The 19,324-nt window shown below is 39.3% G+C and overlaps 1 protein-coding gene across 5 annotated transcripts in view; it reads left to right on the plus strand.

Annotated features, from left to right (window-relative positions):
* Positions 1–24: 24 nt before the first annotated feature.
* camsap2a (calmodulin regulated spectrin-associated protein family, member 2a) overlaps positions 25–19,324 on the plus strand; it is a 49,312-nt gene continuing 30,012 nt past the window's right edge. For 2 of the 5 annotated variants that reach the window (XM_037115451.1, XM_037115446.1), the window contains exons 1-2: positions 25–192; positions 5,271–5,530. In XM_037115451.1, coding sequence (XP_036971346.1) covers positions 54–192; positions 5,271–5,530 — 399 coding nt within the window. In that variant the 5' untranslated portion in view covers positions 25–53. Of the gene's footprint in view, positions 193–675; positions 713–5,270; positions 5,531–19,324 lie in introns of all 5 variants that reach the window. The other 3 variants (XM_037115448.1, XM_037115449.1, XM_037115447.1) reach the window with 2 other exon arrangements.

A 19,324-nucleotide genomic window follows, 5' to 3' on the forward strand; every position in this document is an offset into this window, starting at 1 on the left:
CGCGTTGCGTCGCTGCTTCATAGGGTTCAAGAAAACGGCTTGGGCGAGAAATCATGGGTGAAGTTCAGGACGTCAGGGATGTTAAGAAGACCTTCGTTGCTCCAGCAATTAAGTCTTTTGAGCACTATGACTTCTCCCGAGCCAAAATCTGTTGCAGCCTCGCATGGCTGCTGGCCAAAGCTTATGGGACAGGTAGGTGCATTACCGGAACTCGATATACTTACCTGCACCATGCATGAATATTGTAATGTGTGTTTCTAAGATTTATGACCACAGAATCTGACGCTATTATTGTATAACGCATGTGGTACATTTGAAAAGGCGTTGACACCAAAAACACCCTCGTAACAAATACCAGTCTGCCCATTCTTCAGAGAAAAAATAGACTTAATATACCCATTATGGTTCATTATTCATTGCTTGTGGCAGGTATTACTATCACAGCGATTTTCCATCGGGGTATTTGGTTCACAATACCACTGTGTCCTGATTGCAGACCATCTTAAATTAATTGCCTATTGGACAGATAATACGTTTCATCCCAAGAGGGCAGATCAAAACCAATTTCCTGTGTTGGCTCCCAGTGGTCAGTAAATACACTGTCTGGCTGAATGGAAAGAGAGGATTCTGTGTGAAAACAAGGTATGAAGGTGTCCCAATTGATGTCACCTTCAGGGTACAGCATCCAAATTTAGAAAAGAGCAGCAGCAAGGTATGTAGCACATTTAAATGGGTGTACGTGTTAGGAGTAAGGTGGGGGTAAATGCGAATGTTTGTAGGTTTTTAATTATATCCATCTCACCTCGGTTGACGTCACTTCCTTGGTTCTTTTAAATGACATGATATTCTCGATGTTAAGCCTGTTTTGCAAAGAAAAAAAATAGTTCAATCTGCCAAAACATCATTTTCAGTTGTGTGAAAAATGGTGAACTAACTCTGTGAACACAATCATATGTTAAATGGATTTCCAAACTAAATCGAGACGTGCTTTCATCGTAGAACGAGACGGGATGTTAATGAAGGGAATGTGTGGATGTGATCTGGTTCTGTGCCTCTGAATCACCACCCACATTTTCAAGCAGTGCAGTGAAAACAAAATGGCAATTCCCTCTGATTGTCCAGCCTGTATGGATAATACATAGACACATGGGAGGGTTTTAACACAATGGCTCGGAGGCTCACCTTGTGCAAGATCATCATACTGTTCAAAATTGACTGATTTAAAAGGACCAATTTGTACTGTGGTTGTTTAACTGAGAATAAATATCCTGTAATCATCACCACATGTAGTTGTTGTTTTTTCAGTACTGCTGCTGAGAAACCACTGAAAACTCATTTGTTACAGTCTGAATGATTACAAATTAGGCATTTATAGCTCAGAATTAGCTTCACCTGCTGGAGTTAGAGGTGTTTTGTAATGAATAACTTTCATCACCCTCTGTTGTCCATCAAACAGAATTACAACAACATGGATTTACAGTAACAGTAACTCATGTTCTTCCACCAAAATATCTGCCACAGCCAACCTGATATCATCGTGACTTTCTGTGATGGCGGTAGGTTACTGACACACTCACATCCTCACATTGCAAGCAGCAGGGACTTTAAAGTCTTGTCTGGTGAAGTGGTGATACATCACCCTCTAACTTAAATGAGAATGAGCCTTCAGAGTGGAAATGTGGCAAATTGCAGGGCTTATCACATTCCTGTGGCATTGAAAATGCACAAAAGATGAGTAAAGACTGGGAGTATTTAGAATTCTTTTACAGGATAGTCTCTCAGAACTCTTCCCCACTGCTTATAACATTGATGTTATGTCATGTCTAACGAGACTGAGGGCTGATAAGGTGGTTTCAGAGAAGCAGAATAAGATCTGTCTGCTAATAGACGATTAATGTGCATTAACTCCTGTGATTGGCATCTTGTTCCTACCTTGCATGGCCCTGGACCTATAATTGAAGCTTTAATTCACGACCCCTGGTCGAAAGATATGCTTCCTACATTTCCCAACAATGACTGAAAAGTGTTTTAATCACAATATTGATTAAAGATAAATTAGTCAAACTGAATCTTTTGGCACAAACTGACTGAGTTTCCTGATAAGAGTCAGTGGATTATGTCTCTTTTCTGATTTTATTTCCCATGTGTCATATATTTTGGATCCTGATGCATGTGAACTGCCATACAGTAACTAAATGTTGGTCATTTACCTTAATCAAAGTTAGCTAACATAACAAAAAAACACTTACTTCTATTTTTAGTGCAGTATTTACTCCACTAAAATGAATGTAAAGATGGATTAGGCCATGCTGCGTTCATTTTTACTGAAGTGAAAACACTATTGATCTAAAGCTGAGTTTTAAGACAATGCTACATCAGGAGTCTCTAGCTGAGGCTGATTACTGTGTGAGGGCCTCAGATATACAGTCCAGTCAGTGTACAAGAGTGTGGATCTGTGCTTGTCTTATTTGTCTTTCGTTATCAGAGTTTGATTGTTTGCTGAGTTACCTTAGAAACACAATCACTTCACCTGAGATTATATTTGGGATGCTTGACCCCTGTGGGTGAACAATGTGTATGGGGAAAAACATGATTACGTTCACTTTTGATCAGGATATTCATGTTTCCAGTATACTGTTTGTGGTTGTTGTCTATATGACGTGGATTTTCATTTAGACCTTTGAAAGAAACAAATACAGAAAAAAAGCCTGACAAACATAGCTCAGTAACACACAAATCTTATAAGAGTTATGTGATACCTATCATTCATCTTTACTCCCTACATCTTGGTGATTATGGGCTCCTTCATCAGTATTGGCCATGAGAAGCAGGTAATTATAGGTTAAAAAATAAAAGTAAAGGTTCTCTGATTCTGACTTCTGGAATGTGAATATATTCTGGTTTCCTTATTTTTTCAGAACAGTGAACTCCACATCTTTGGGTTGAGGAAAAAACATTTGATGAAGTCATGTTGTGCTTTGAGAAGTAATCGATCAGTTGTCACAATCTTCTGGTGTTTTTTTTATTGCAAAAAATTGACGGTTAATCAAGAAACTAATCAGAAGATAAATGGATGATGTAAATAAATGTGCAGCTCTAATGCAGGACCTAAAATCAACCGAGCATCCATTTTACCCCTTTCATTGTAGTTACTGCAATATTATTAGCTTACTATCCAAATTGGATTTAACACATCAGCTCTAAAATAACCAATACAGCTCCATTTGCCTGAAAAGTGCCGTCATAATGGTATTCTGGTGCTGTAGCCACAGCGCAGAGCACATTGTTCCTTGCTCTGGGTTGTAATAGCCCGGCAAACATGAGATTCCTCGCAGATCCTCTGTGTATTTTCAATCAGGACTGCTAGAAGTGGGCTGATTCCAAAAATACAGCCCTCCAGAGAGAGAAGGAGAGAGAGCGGGCTCATCTCCAGATCCCTGCCTACGCTGCTCTGAATACTTCACATGCATCTGCCTCATTACACCAATGCAGAAGGGCATCAAGAATATGCAATGTAGTAGAGGCAAGATGCTGCCTATGCAGCAGATCATCTGCTGTTAGAAAATTCAATCAAATATTATCAGACAGTACAAGCTAATACCAGCGTTCGATGTACTATCCAGCTATGGTTCATAAGCAGAGCTCAGAGAAGATTGATCATGACCAGAAGCTGTTTGAATACGGGGGAAATGTTGGAGTAATTCTCCCCATATTGCCTTGAAAAATACTGAACAGATGCCCCTATTTAAACAGCTGTGGTTCTGCTCTGTTATCAACAGTTCAATACTTGAATTTTGAAGCACGGTTTCATAGACTCCCCTCCATAAATAAAGCTTGAATATTACAAATTAAATAGTGGAGGATACATTACAAATTGGGTAGATTGATATATAGTGTTTTATCAAATCTGAATCTAATCAGATGATTCTACCAAGAATGTTCTGTCTACACTGATGCCCATGGATGATGTAAACACGGGTATACAATTTCATTAAACACTATGAAATGTAATCAATAGGTTACCTGAGCAAGATGCTGACTTTCTGTATCTCAGCCTGACCTCTGACCTCCCTGTGGAGGATGAAGGGGGGGAGGGCTCGAGAAAAGATTAATTCTTTGTCGACATCAATAATATGAACACAGTACGTATAGCTTCTGTCTGCATTCCTGCTAGATAAAAACAGAGTCCATCTATAGATGACCTTGTCGATAATGGTCAGTCTGAGCAGGTGATTCATTGACTGCTGTTGGAGGATGGGCAGCGGTGTCGGGGAGTATGAAGCTGTCGCCACATGCCACATGTTTCTCTGCATTCACTTAGGCGGTTATCAAAATTTACATCTATTCTCCTGCTGATGAGCTCTGCATCTGGAGTGTGTTCAGATGTCTTTTAATGATTTCACACAGCAGCGGCAGCAGCATCTCATTTGAAACCAATTAATCATGGTTTTGTTGTTTAATCAGTTGTAGAAAAGAGGGACTTGCTTGGGCTGTGCTCATGCTGATAATGTTTTGTACAATAGCCATCCTCTCTCTGTTCAAGAAGAGGCTTTTTTAAGAAATGCTTCCCAGTTCAGCAAACACTGCCAAGGAATGTATGAGATGAGATAAAAGCAATAAAGAAATACAGTGTTTTTGACTTCTTCGTAGTGTTGCAGTGGACTTGCTTAAGGTGACACGTGCGTTCGCACACACACACACACACACACACACACACTTTGATGAAGCAGGCAGTGAGAGGGGTGTTCCCAGGGAGGCTACAGCGATACAGACGAGATGAATTGATTGGGTTCCACTCCTCCTGCAGTTGCTATAGCAACTCTGAGGCCTATCCACACATATATCCATGTCAAGAAATGTCAAAGTGTGGAAATAAAAAAAAGGAGCAGACATGTCAAAGAAAAGTATTGGCACAGAATCTGAGTGGAAAACTCTTCAGAACGATTTGGAATTGGTTTCCCTGATTTTTCACTTTTTCATAGTTTTGTTACTGAATTCCTTGTGAGAAATGGGATAAAATCATGACAAATATGTTCTGTTTCCATATTTAGAACATGAAGTCAAAAAGTTAATTCTGTTTTCCCTGTTTTTCTCTTCTAATTGCATTGAAGCCTTTATTTTCGCTATTTACGTTGTTTTTTTGTTTTTTTTACTTAATCCTCATCATTCTCAGTGATCTGTTGATGTAGAAAATTGAGAAACATGGTATGTTGGTGCTATCTCTTTACCTGTCTTAACCAAAATCCCACTTTCTCCCCTCCATTATACAGACAGCATTCCAGCAGACTTAAAGGACCCTTTCTACACAGACCAGTATGAGCAGGAGCACCTGAAGCCTCCTGTTGCCAGCCTCCTGCTGTCTGCAGATCTCTACTGCAGGGCTGGCAGTCTCATCCTGAAGAGCGACGCTGCCAAGCCCCTGCTGGGCCATGATGCTGTCATTCAAGCGCTGGCTCAGCGTGGACTCTACGTCACTGACCAGGAGAGACTGGTCACTGAGAGGGACCTTCGAAAGAGGCCACTGCAAATGGTAAGATATATTTTGGAATATCAAAGGTGGTGAGGAGATTGTGGTCGGGAGATACGATAATAATTATACACATCAACTTCCATTCTCATGGGCATCAAGTCATTATTATTATGTCATGGTGGTCATCACAGCGAGGAATTCTTCCAGTTCTCGATTTGAGTTTCCAAGCAGTAGAATATGACGCCAGGCCGTAACCTAAGAGGGATGTTGAACTTCCTCGAAGCATATTTCATGCACATAATTTCTTTCCTCATACCATCATTCCATTCAGCGTCTCTTAACCAGGAAAAAGAAGACATGATGGAGTATCAGGAAGTTGACAGCTTTCGAGTTGATTAATCCTGCATGTTGCCGCATTCTTACAGGGTAAAATGCTCAGATTGTAGGGGAAACAGGTCACTTAACTGGTCAGCTAAGTTTTGCACAGGTAAATGAATTATAAAATAATTAGATAGTAATAATAAAATTCATAGGCTGTGAATTCGTTTCCCTGCTGTGTTGTTGCCATTAGTAATGGGATTATATTTTGAAAAGTTGAAAAGTGGCCAACCACAGGGACAGCCAAAATGAGGTTCAGATCCATTTTGGATTTGTTAGACAGCATACTGTGAAAAAAATCACTTCAGTGGCAGCTGAAATTGCACATTCTTTTAATGGCCAATAACTTTGGATAATAACATCATTTTTTATAAAGCACTTTGAATTGGAAAAGACAAAACCAATATGCAAATGCAGCAGACCAGCAAAGCAACAGACAGTCAGGGAGAAGGTAGGGTAGAAGGGCTCGTGCTTTTTCACTTCTTAGATTTTTCTGGGGATTTGAACAAACAAAAATCAACAGGACAAACCGACTGAGGCCTCCAGGCACCCACTGCCCTGTGTGTATCTATCATCTCTCACTGTCTTTATCGCTTATCTGTCGATCTCTACGTGTTGGATCTCACTACAGAGATTACTTTACCGGCATCCTGTTGAGTGAGAATGAGGGATCCTCATTATTTGGGGGCGAAATCTCAATAGGAGGGTTTGTTGCTTCAGTGAATTGCAATTGAGACACGATTAGCACACAGTTTGCCTGCAGTCTGTTTGAAGAGTCTCGCTGGCATTAATTTCCCTCCTATGCAAATTAAATAGTTATTTAAGTTTTGTGGGGGTTTACATTCCAGTCATTTTGTTTAATGAAGACAGCACATATTTTAGAAGAAGCATATACATTTTAGTTAAAGTTATATTGTAGGAGTGTTTTGTAGTTTATTTTCTAAGAGTTTTGCACTTGATTTTAATCTGGCACTGTTCATAACTCAGTGGTGTGTGTGTGTGTGTGTGTGTGTGAGTGTGTGCATGTGCGTGTGACTGAGCAGGTTGTTGTCAATGTGAAAATGAGCTGCTAGAGGAGTGTGAAACTACCTTCTGCCATTTCACTCTCCTTCCTCCTTCTACCCTGTATTGTTCCATCTTTCATCTTCATAACCTGCATGCCTCCTTTTACTCCTCCCTTTATCATCTTCTCTGTCTTCCTTTTCACCTATATTACCCTTCAACCCTTTTACTTTTCCGTAAACCTCTCCCTGCTTCCATCCCTTCTCACGTACATTTCATTGCTGTATCTCCACATCTTCCCTCCATTAACCATTCATCGTCTTCTAGCATTCATCCTTTCTTTTTTCTCTGTTATCAATAATTCTCCATTACATTGCCCTTTCTCAGTCACCTTTCTTCCATTGTGCGCCTTACTATCTTTTCCCTCTTTATTTATTTCCTTTATCGCTTTTTCTTATTCTACCTATGAAATGTCATACACCTTACCGTACATGTCACTGCTGAAACCTTGTTTCTGATTAGTCGTATAGTATAAGATCTACAGTATGATTGATAAATGCTGAGGGTTTAAGGGTAGAAGCCAAACTGATAAAATGGATTTGTTCAATCAGATTTTAATGAGCTTTTGTAAAATAAATCAGATGCAGCACTGCTTAACATTATTAGTTATTCAGACTTTGTCACGCACTTGAAACATTTCATGCAAATTATCTGCTACACACATACATTTCCATTTAGGGCATTTAGCAGATGCTTTTGTCCAATGTGACAATGTGATTATGTACATTTGTCACAAGAAAGAAGCCACAACAACATTGGAATGAACACTCGCATGGTGGATCATCTATTATTTAGAATCTGCTGTCACATCTAACTAAGGGTTGACAAGGTGACCAGGAGATGTCCAGGCTGAGCTCTGTCAGGGGTGTGAGTAGGAATGCAAGATAATATCCACACACCATCTGTGCCAACTGATAAAGGCTTTAAAATGAAATATAAGCTTACACCTGAAATGAAAATGTTTGGTGACATGACAGGCCAATAGGGTGATGCTGAAACATTACATGTTTGCAACCCACACGGCAGGATGAACTAACATCTCTGCAAACTACAGATACGTTTGTGCAATAAGCTATGTACCCTATAAATAATTTCCCAGTCTGGGATCAATAAAATAATTCTGTCTATATTGACATTTATTCAAAATGTGTCATATCACATCACATTGCATGTGTATTACCTGACTCTTATATTGGGAGGTGGAGGGGATGGTGTTGGTGTTACAAGGCTGCCAAACCTGTGGCCACAGTGCGAGTCTGTGTTTCAGCATTAGTAATTATGAAACTACTATTTTTGATGAGGAACAATGGCATTTCAACAATCCGCAAATCTTGAAAGAGGAATCCTGCATTCTGTAACCTGCAAAGATACATTTATTTCTTACATTTCCGTAGCAGTAGTTAGACAGTGTGCACGATTTTGCTTTCAACTCCTAATCTACTTGTCCCTCTCCAATGTACCTGTTATGAAATAGATGTGGTGTGTGTTTTTTTCTATTTTGAACATTTTTAAGCATGATACCACTGGAAATTTTTAAGGAGACTGCAGGACAATTTCCAACCACGTTCATGGCAACAAAAAAGTGATATTTATCTGGAGAACTTGGGACATTTCCAGCCATCTATGTGGTGACCAAATCAGGAAATTTATGCAAAAATGTGATGTTATACAAAACCTCACCAGGTGGTTTTGTGCCTAAACCTAACCAGAGCATAAGCACAGTGTGATGACCAGAATTACATAGAAAATTCAACTGAGAGAAATGTAAAGTTGCAACATTAAGATATGTCAAGTTTTAACTCAACTGTGATTTTGCAGGAACATACTTTGCCAGCGTTTATTCTGGTGATGAGGGTTGTTGCTTGCATCTGACAGTGAGCCACCAAGAGTAGGCATAATATTATGTTTATTCTACTATAAGAGAGACCTTTTTTCTGTCACTGAGTTGGCAATCAGCCAACATAAGTTGGAAAATATATATTGGTAAAATCATGCATCCCTAATATCGAGGGAGTGTGCAAAAAGAGCAATAATTTATTCTGTCAGAGTAAGAGAGGGTTGTTTAATGGTTTTATAATCTGTGCTTAAAGGAAAACATTATTGGAGGCTGAGCTCCTACCTGCAGTTCTAACTGTAAGCTGCTCTGGATAAGAGCACCAGCAATGTCATTAAATGCAGCTTCTCTGCATTTTTAGCTGAGCTTTATTGTAAACTCAGCAGTCTGCATCAGGTAATTTTCAGAATAAGCAACTTTAGGGAATGTTTGAGGAAGTTTTAGCTGAGTTAGATGCTGCTGATATTTTCTCTGACACACGTCATAACGGAGCAAGCACATGTACTGACATTTTCACTAGGTTGCCAAACTGACGTTCTCTCTCTCTGTCACTATTCTGCCCACTCATCCTTCTGTCTTCAGCCATGTGACGGATTCCCACATGTGAAGACGCAGGGTTCTGAATTGCAGCTGCCACCCACTCATTCGCCTACACACATTCTGTATCGCTGACACTCTCCTCCACCTGTAATGCACACAGAGTGTGAGGGAGAGCTGTGGATGTGGGCTGAGGATCTGAAAATATTATTCTAGCATTACAGCCCACGTGAAGCACCGCTGCTGGCATGATAATAGCCAAAACTCATTATCAAAAGGCTCTAATTGCCAAGTTTCTTTTCGAAGTGTCGGTGCTGTGTGATCAGCTTTGTTCCCAGTGATTGAGTCAGTTGAAACTCTTGGAGAATTCATTTCCAAAACACACAAAGGAACAATTAAATAAATGTGAACAGTAAAATCTCCCGCGGACATGAACTGCACATCACTTTTTTCAGATTGTGTCTGTGCAGCTGTGGTCGGGGAGAAAGTGTAATATGAAAGTCAGACACTCTGACCAGCAGATAAACATTATTGAATTAAAGACCCATATCTTTTCTTGATGAATCGACATCCAGATGTAATTTCTGAACGTGTTGCTATGGAAACTGAGAATGACGATAAAAGCAATGAGATGATGAATGAAAATAGCATCTGTGTGCCTGAACTTGTGTGTGTTTGTGAATGGTTTAAGTGTGTGTAGATATTCACTGCACACTGCAGAGTGGACTGGACTGTAGTTAATGTATAGACAGTGTTTGGCATTCAGTGTTTAACTTTATTTATTCTGGGTAGTGTCAGTTAACACGGACACTTTTGTAACAACACTTCTGCTCCACACTTGTACCATCGCTGCATACAGAGCAGTCCCACTTGAGCGGTGATGGTTAATTGCCTTACTCAAGGGCACCTGAGCAGTGATAATGAGAATGGGACAAGCACTGCTCTTTTCCTTCCTCTGCTTCAAAGAATGCAGGATTGTTGTTTTGGATTTAAGTAGGTATGGTATGGTATTGGTCTTAATGAAATGGTGTCCATTGAAATGAACCATGAATATTATATATATTATAAAAGAACTGGCCTTCAAATTTTGCTCTCTAGATGTTAATAAAATGTGTTTGGTTGGTACAGACCCCAACAAATGTCACATCATCCGGAATTAAATTGTTTTTACAGCTAAAAAATGTAATAGCGATTAAAAAATTAAGAGTAGTCTCTGATCATAAATATGACATCTTAATATCTTTCAGATTCATTGTAATGTGAATTTTTAAAAAAAACATGCTTTTGTTCCTGATTTCACAACATTTTTATCGTAATGTGGGTTTTTATAAAAGTACTCTATACGTTAAAAACATAAGTAATGTTATAAATGTAGCCACCATCTATTAACTATAGTTATCACTTGATGAAATGCATCAGATTTTGAAGATGCTGAACAGTTTCGCTGGTTAAAGACTGTAGATCATCTTCAGGATAGCAACTTAGGGATGTAGCTGCCTAAAAATAAACATGTCCTACTAAAATAATCTAAAAAATCTTTACTTCCTTGACCTCCTGGTGAGAATCGATATTCGTTCAAGGCCCTCGAACCTGACTTTCACAGCTTTAATAATTAATAAAGCTGTAGTAAATAGGTCATGTTGCTGCCAAGAGTTTTCAATGTACTGTATAAATCAGACTCTATCATAGCCGTGTGGTGTCAACACAGAGAGTAAGAGCCATGGCACCTTATATGGTGTCTTTCAGTTGCTCTGTTCGCTAAATGGGTGCCATGTCTGTGACTGTATGTCAGAAAAGACATTAAACAGACAGGTTCATAGTTCATAGACAGCTTAAGAATGCTTTTAAATCCAACCATAATGACAAATGCACTTGTAATGTGTACATGAACATACCGGTATTTATTCTGTAGTTCTTGTTGAAACCACGCAACTTAAGAGTGGAACCATTTACACCATATTGTCAATCTAAAGATTCTTTACATGTGATGTAAGCCTTCCAGCTTATGAAATACAGTGGCATCATGATGTGCCAGTTTAATGATGTTATGATTTGTAAATATGAGATATCTCCTTATATAGTTAAAGCTACTAGATGTAAATTTAAATCATGTTTGTTTTATTTTCTTGAAATACAACAAGGAAAATAGATATTTATATAATTGTTCCATTGAAACATGCTGCAACAATGCAGGAATAAAATCAAATATATGATATACAATATGACAAAAAAACAAGTTACATTTGTTTAAATGGACAATATTTTGATCCCTGATGGATCTTAATGAAGATATAATGTTTAAAGATGGTTAAAAAGTTGCATTGATTGCAAGTGATGAATGAACACATCAGTTTACATTCATCAGACATTTCTATTATTGTCTTCTGGATATGAAACTACATATAAACATATATTTATATATATTAGATTATATTATAAGATCATATTCATATTTAACATTCTATATTAATAAAAAACTGAATGTCGATTCAGTTTTACGGTGTGTTAGATTGATTCATCATCTCATGTAGAGCAGACATGAATAGAGGTGAATACACTTCCTCCTCTCTTCTGCTGCCTCCATCCCAACCCCTATTGGGCAGGCGCTCCGTTTCCATGGTTACACTCCAGTAGGCAGGGTGTGTGTGTGTGTGTGTGTGTGTGTGTGTAGGTGGGTGCAAGAGTGGGGGTGCTAGTGCTCGCATATGTCGTAAGCATACAGCGTGTGCTTGTGTGTGCAGCTATGCACTGTGAGAACACCGAGGCCGAGAATACTGAGATGCTGGATGCAGGCAGACAGCATTACACACAGAGATGCACACACACACAGACAGAAGGTGAAGTACAGAAAGCTTCACTGGGCACCAGGCAGAAAAATGAAATACTTCTCAAGATCAAACTAGCTCGCGATGTCCTTATTCAGTCCTTGATCCGATGAACAAAGAGGAGCTGAAGCAGCAGGGTGGAAGGGAAGCCCATCCAAGTACTTTCTGTCCTCTTCGGCGAAGTCGCAGCCAGTATGTTGTGCTTAATGCCAGCGGCGACTCCCAGCCAGGCAGCACAGTATGGATGGGTGGGCAAGCAAGCACATTATGCGATGTACTGAACATCTCTCTGGACTGTAGTTAGACTATGTTTTAGTTTGTTTGGTTTGTGCTCTCAATTAACATGAAAGGTATTATTTTATGTATTTTAACAATTGATGAGGGTTAAGGCACTGTAAGGACGTTTCTCTGCCCTCAACCCTGAACACAGGAGCACATTCGTTTAGAGGCCTTTGAGCAATTCAGAGAGGGAAACATGCTTAAGCTAAATATTCCCAGCAGCTGATACAAGACAGATCAGTAGCCAGTGGTACAGTAACTGTATGTGTTTCTTCTTTTTCACTGAAAAATTAGTAGTGCGAAGAAATAGTTTTAAGACGCAGTATGGTGCATGGTGATTCTAGGAGCATTGTTTTCAGAGAAAAAAGCTCCTCTTAGAGTTACCCAAGGCAAATTGACCCCGGGTGAGGGGCCCGACTAAAAATGGTTCAAAGACATTTTCCTGTATGGATCGGTGTGTTCGGTCTCATTGGGGAGATCACAGGTGAGTGCCTGGTGGTGCAGCCTGAAGAAGTAACCCACCCATCAATGGATCATTTCAAATAACTGCATGGTGGGAAAATAAATCCTGCTGTAACTACTGTATATTTTTCCGTGCAAAACACAGAACACCTTTAAGCTCTCAATTCAGTGTTGGAAATAGGTTATACACAGAGATTTCCTCACTTGTTTGCATATAATTAGTCATCATTACTATTTTTTTGCAGGGTGAGAAGTTTATGAAGCAGTTTTTTCATAAAAAAATAGTTTTTCACTGGTGAAATTGCAGATTTCAAACCATGTAATTTTTATATCTTCTGATCTGGTGTAATGGCTCTGTAAGCCTATTATACTAATAAAAAAAAAATCTGTTTCATTTTCTATGAAGAATTCAGAGCAAGGGATTTTCTGACAAATCACTTCTTACGCTTCATATCATAATATATTCACCTGGTGTTTCATTATTACTGACATTACAAATGTAACGACTGGTGAGGCTGTGACAGCATTTAATCTGTATTGAATTTATGCTGCTACAGATTAAGTCATGCAGAGCTTCACACAGGAGTCACATATTAGTGGAAATTAATTACGCATTGTTATTCATTAAATTATTGGATGCATTTGTTTTAATCATGGCTTTAGTAATGACATGAAGAATAAAGTAAACACTTTTATATGGCATTAATATGTTCATAAATTAAATTAATACTTCCATCAGAGAACAATACATTCACTGCATTAGGTTTTTGCAAAAAAAATGTCTATACAAACACACTAAAACTAACAATATAGATTACAATCCTCTCTCTTTCTCTACATGTCACCAGATGTTTAGCACAGTCAGTGCGCAGCCAAACAGATAGCTGCGATCCCGAACTGGTGACTAGTGAAATCTGGCAACGCTCTGCAGATAATCTGCAGCACTGTGCTCTGCTTTGTTCAAGACCCAGTTTCAGGATGCTTGCAAGGAGATCTCATATAGTGTGAAATAGAGACTATAAGAGCAAGTTTCTTGGATGAAGACAGTGTATGAGAATGCATAACTTTTTTAGAAACAATGAGGAACAATGTATAAATTGTTCTTAAAAATCTGAGCTGCATTCTTACAGGAGTTCAGTAAAAACCCATCACATTATGTGACATGAGTGGTATTTCCATTTAAATTTGACCAAACACTCTTTAATCACTGTCCACACATGAAACAGTTTCAACTCAGAGGACTTTTTCGGACATGATGGAAGGATTCAGGCGTATCTCCAGGCGAGGTCAACACTGGCTGGTAGCCACGATGCTGCCCTTAGATAGTGTTCTATGGTTAGCTTTGAGGTTTCCATATAATTGCTAGGTTGGGTTTGGAAGCATATGGAGGGGGAAGGTATGCTGCTTAAAAGCTCCATTCCCACAACTGATGCCAGACCTCACAGTTGGTATTTTGTGCATCCAAAAGTGTGCATGGGCATGTGTGCAATTGTGATTGAGAGCATTTCTTTATTTTCGCTCACAATTTGGGCAAGCTGTTAAAGGAGTTATAACATATCTCCATTTGGAAACGAAAGACTGCGGAGAAAAAAGACAGAATAGGGAGCGTTTTATATTTCCAAAGACTTTTTTACCAGCCACAATAGCATCGACTGGTAATATTCTTGGTTTGTGAGTCTTTGTATTTGTTTGTATATGTTATATATATATATAAGTTTTTCCAGTGTGATAACATCACAACCATGCCAGACATAGTTGTGAAACTTTACAGGTGTGTAGTTGATATCAACATTAAGGTCAAGTTTGAAAATGGGTGAGGTCCAACCAAGGGGCCAGTACCAGGGAGGTAGGAAGTAAGAAAGGGGCCATTGGCACTCCACTTTATGGCTCTGTCCTACATTGTGTTAAGTTGCGAAGCACTTTGACCCAAATTCTTGTCTACTCTTGTACAGCTGGTATTGTTTTCATCTTGTCTTACTGTCTGTCTGACTGTGGATAGATTTTTGACAGCAATGTCCTAAACGCGCAAGAAAGTCAAAAAAAGTGTATAGGTGTGTAGATCAAATTGAAGGCCAAGATCCAAGATGGGTTTGGTCTGACCCATGAGCACTGAGAATGTGAACATATTGACAGGTGCCATGGTGGCTGTGATCCCATCAAAAGATGATCTCTACTTGATATTTATGGCAGAATGTGTTAATATTCAAAATGGAGAAATGGCTCAGGTGAGAATTTAAGCTTTACCTGTGTGAGTGGTGATTAATTAACTGTGATTTCTGGAAACAGTTACTATTCTTTGTTGTATGTTTTCATCCCTTTAGTATAGGGATGGGGAGTTAAATATTCCCAGTAGATAATAAACTCTATATTCATACGAAAAATCACAGGTACTGCCTTTTCCTTTAACTCTGTGGTGACCTTCAGAAGAGACCAGAGAGAAAGGCACAGCTGAGAGCTTTTCCATGTCCAGTTGAGTTGGCGTGAAGTTACCTGAAGTAAGACAGAGTCAATTTTTAGCCCAGCGTGGAGCCTCTGGGACTGGACAGGAGAGCTGTAATACTAAAAGCAGACTGAACTTCAGTATTACATCAGCCCTGAGTTAATGTTGAATCACTGCGTGTGTGTGTTTCCTGACTCCTGAGGAGGTCCAGGGGACTAAAGTGCAGAAGTTTGGTAATTTGGGTTTGTTCAGGTCCTTTTCTACTCTCATTTTTTTCTGATGGCACTTTCTTTAGTAACTTTGAAGATTGTCATTAAAAAATCAATGCAGCCTTGCTCTCCAATAAAAACAACCCGGACTGATCATTAGCCATGACCCTGTGAAGCCCCTTAAAGCTTTCTGCCATACATTGTGGTAAAGACATTACTGTACTGTAGCCATTACCTCAGTTCAGATCATTTTGAAATGGAATAAAGCCAGTGTGTTGATTCTAATGATTACACAGGAGCATTTTGTCAGACATCCTGTATGGTGAGGTAGTGATGTATTGTGCTTTGCCTGCTACCTGGTTCAGGCCACAGCAAGCAGCTCAGAGCCCTGACAATAGAGGGTTTAGTTGATTTACAACAGACACACAACACCGAGGTGAAATACATCACACACTATCTTTTGTAGGTCGCTGTGATTTGTTTTTTCACTTGCCTCTTGTGCGATGTTAAATCAGGCTTCCACGGTGGATTTTCATCCCTCCTCTTTCACCAAGAAGCCGTATTAAAGATGAACAGTGTTTGCCTATCTCCCAGAGTGGAAATACAGAGAGCCAGCAATGCAGCGGTACAATAAAAACAGGATATTGACCGTGAAGCAGCATCTCCTTACCTCAAGAGAAATCAAAACAAGATTTATGGATGTAATCAGCTTAGATGAGAAAGCAAAAAATGCTTGTGTGTGTGTGTTTGTCTTTGTGTATACAGACGCATCAATGACTGGATGTTTGTGTGCAATTAATTTATCAAAGGGTGATTAAAAAAGCTAAACTTAGTATAGTTTTCATAGCATATGTTAAATGCTTGAAGGTATCAGGAAACAAGAGGTTAGAATAAAAGTCTGATAATCACCATGTCTCCATTTTGAATCCTGAAAATGAAAATCAAAATGAGTGACTTAGCAATACTTTCCCTTTGCAGCTGTCCAGATACCCCCAAGAAAGGTATCTGTTCCCTGATCGCTCCACTGGAGCCGCTCAGCGGCCAGCAGTGGAAGACAGAGGTTGCACTGGGCAGCTCCAGGGTATGGATATGTGCAACTGAATATGGAGTAAAGTGATGCTGAAGGAAAGCATATGTGCCCAGCAAAACCTAAAGGTTAGAAAACATGATGTCATGATGAAAAGGGCCGAGCCAACGACAGGCAGGTCTGCTCTAATGAGAAAAACTAAACCTTTCTTCCAGTGAAGAATTAACCCTGCTTGCCATGTTTCCCCCTCCTCTCTTCCACTCAGTTTCTCCATCTAATTACCATGCTGCATCTGTCAAGTTACTGAGGCCTTTCTTCTTCCTTCCAGCTTTCATCTGACATTTACACATGGTCAGCTGATCCTTCACTGACTGTCCATTCTTGTCTGTGTTATACAGTGCAGCAGCTCTTACGCAGAACAACACACTATCTGCTATTTATATATGCTTTTAGGGCAGTGCAGAGGACCTTTAAAGAGGCATTTTTTTTTACATTTACTCGAGTATAATGAGACAGTTACATCTATTATGATGCATAGAAGGTCTATTATAGTTTCAGCTGGTAAACTGATAACTTTGTTATCAGTTTATTAGTGTTGATGTCATATGCTTGATTTACATAGCACCACTTCTATTATAAATCACATTAATGATGAGTTCTAGTGTCCCAAGCCATTTTTACCCTCCAGACGTTCCATCTTGCCACAAAGTCAGAGGTTGAAATGATATTTAATGTCAGGTTTTTGGGGAATAAAAATGGACATGCAGTAATGTCAGCCTTCAGGAAACTGTTTCTACAGCCAATCATCCCTTTGAATAAAAGTCAACGACTTGAGTGCAGCTCAAGCACTTCTCCTTTCTCATCTCAAGAGTCAAACTCATGAAACCCTCAGTATGATCAGTGGATGCCTTTTAACTTATTCATCACTGTGATGCTGCAAACAGGAAAATTTATGTTAGTTTGTAAGAGGAAAATATGTGTTAGCCAGCCTCCAAAACAACAAGGCGCAAACTTCTTGCCCCCTAATTTCAGGCAGATAAAGATACTAAAACTTGTGGTATCCAAGAGTCTGAACCACTAGTGATACGTGCTTACTTCATTAATTGTGCTCTAAATTGTGCTTTTTCCAGGTTTTCTTCTTATCAAATGTAAACATAATTAGTTTTATACTTACCTGACTCCTTTCATCTGCATCACTCCTTGCTGTCTTTGCTCCCTCTCCTCTGCTTTCTTTATCAAATATATCACTCTTTTTTTTTTGAATGGTAGTAAAACAACACAGCCCTAGAATGCACCTGTGGCCCTTCACTAGTTTCTTCCTCCAGCACAATAACTTGTTGTCATTCAATAGGATCAGAGACTGTGAATCCAGGGTTTAGTAAACGAGATTAGTTCGCCTTGTTCTCATTTCATCTCATCAGACCTCAGCAGATACAAATCAATATCCTCAAATTGCTCAGCAGGGAGGAGGAAACAGGAGAGAAACGGGGCCTTTGAGGAATGACGCTGGTCCCTTGGCCTTTTCAAAATTGGTGTCGCCTGGAGCTGACCTTTTTTTTGCAGGGATGCAGAGCAGATTTCTAACTGTGCTCTGCAAACTGATAGCAGGATGTGTGTGTGTGTGCATTTGGATGCTTGTGTGTCTTTGAGATAATGTTTTACAGTGTTTGGACAGGCTAAATGAAGGCCAATAGGAAACATCTTGGCAGTATATTATTAAATGGGACTGGTTTTCTGCAGGGTTACCGGATCAGAGATAGTGGAAATTAAGCATTAAGCTAATGAAATGTCACACTGTGAGTTCAGTTCAGAGCTTTAGATGCACTTAGTATCAGCTAATTCAAGTGAGTGAACGACATAGCTCTCCAACTTCACTTGAAACCTCCAAGTGATGTTTGTAATGCTTAAATTCTCTGCCTCTAGTGCGTTGCATTAGAGTGGATCTTCAAGGGGCCACTCTGACTTTGCTTTAACTTTGATTAATTGGGTTAGCTCATGGAAAAGCTGCTGCTCAAGTGTAAATATTTGGTGGTCTGATTGCTGGGTTGCGTGTGGTGGATACACAAGACAGTGCAGACTAAAAGAGTGAAGAGCCAAGAACTAAAATACACACACCATAGGATTTGCTCAAGCCTTACCCCTATCAATATTGTGCCACAAAGACAACGTTATTGCATTTTAAGATGTCCACGTTTGGCTTATATAACTACCCATATTTGCTTATAATATGTCCATCTACAATTATTAACATGCATGAGTATGATAGGAGTTAATGGGACTGTTTTCTGACTAAGGAGATTTGAAAGGCTCTGTCCCTCTGTATTGGTCTGTTTTGAACAAGAATAATGTTTTTATGCAAATTCTAAAAGATGCTGCGCTGCTTTGAACTTTCATTACACAGTGTGTCATGATGTAACATAGCTAGTTAGCATGAGCTAATTGGGTAACACTCTCGGAAGCAAACTTATTAACTACCTTCACATATTTATATCTGCAAGGAAAAGCTCATCCATTATATTTACATCAGCATAATAAAGACTTGTCTTAGCACTGAGCAAGTCTAGTTAACACCTGTCTCAGGTGTCATAGTCATAGTTTGTACAGTCCCCAAAACCACAGCCTCCTCCCTGGGACTTTCTGTTATAGTATGAGAGCTTAGTAAACCTTTGGTATTGAACATACACAAAGGTTGTTTTCAGTAACCTGACAAGCCCCTAGTGTGGTTCTCCTCCTATTATTGATGATAATGAAATAACCCCTAAATACCAAGTAAAAAAATACTGTTTGTAAACATGTTATGG

Source organism: Acanthopagrus latus, chromosome 11, assembly GCF_904848185.1.
Source record: "Acanthopagrus latus isolate v.2019 chromosome 11, fAcaLat1.1, whole genome shotgun sequence".
Classification (NCBI taxonomy): Eukaryota; Metazoa; Chordata; class Actinopteri; order Spariformes; family Sparidae; genus Acanthopagrus; species Acanthopagrus latus.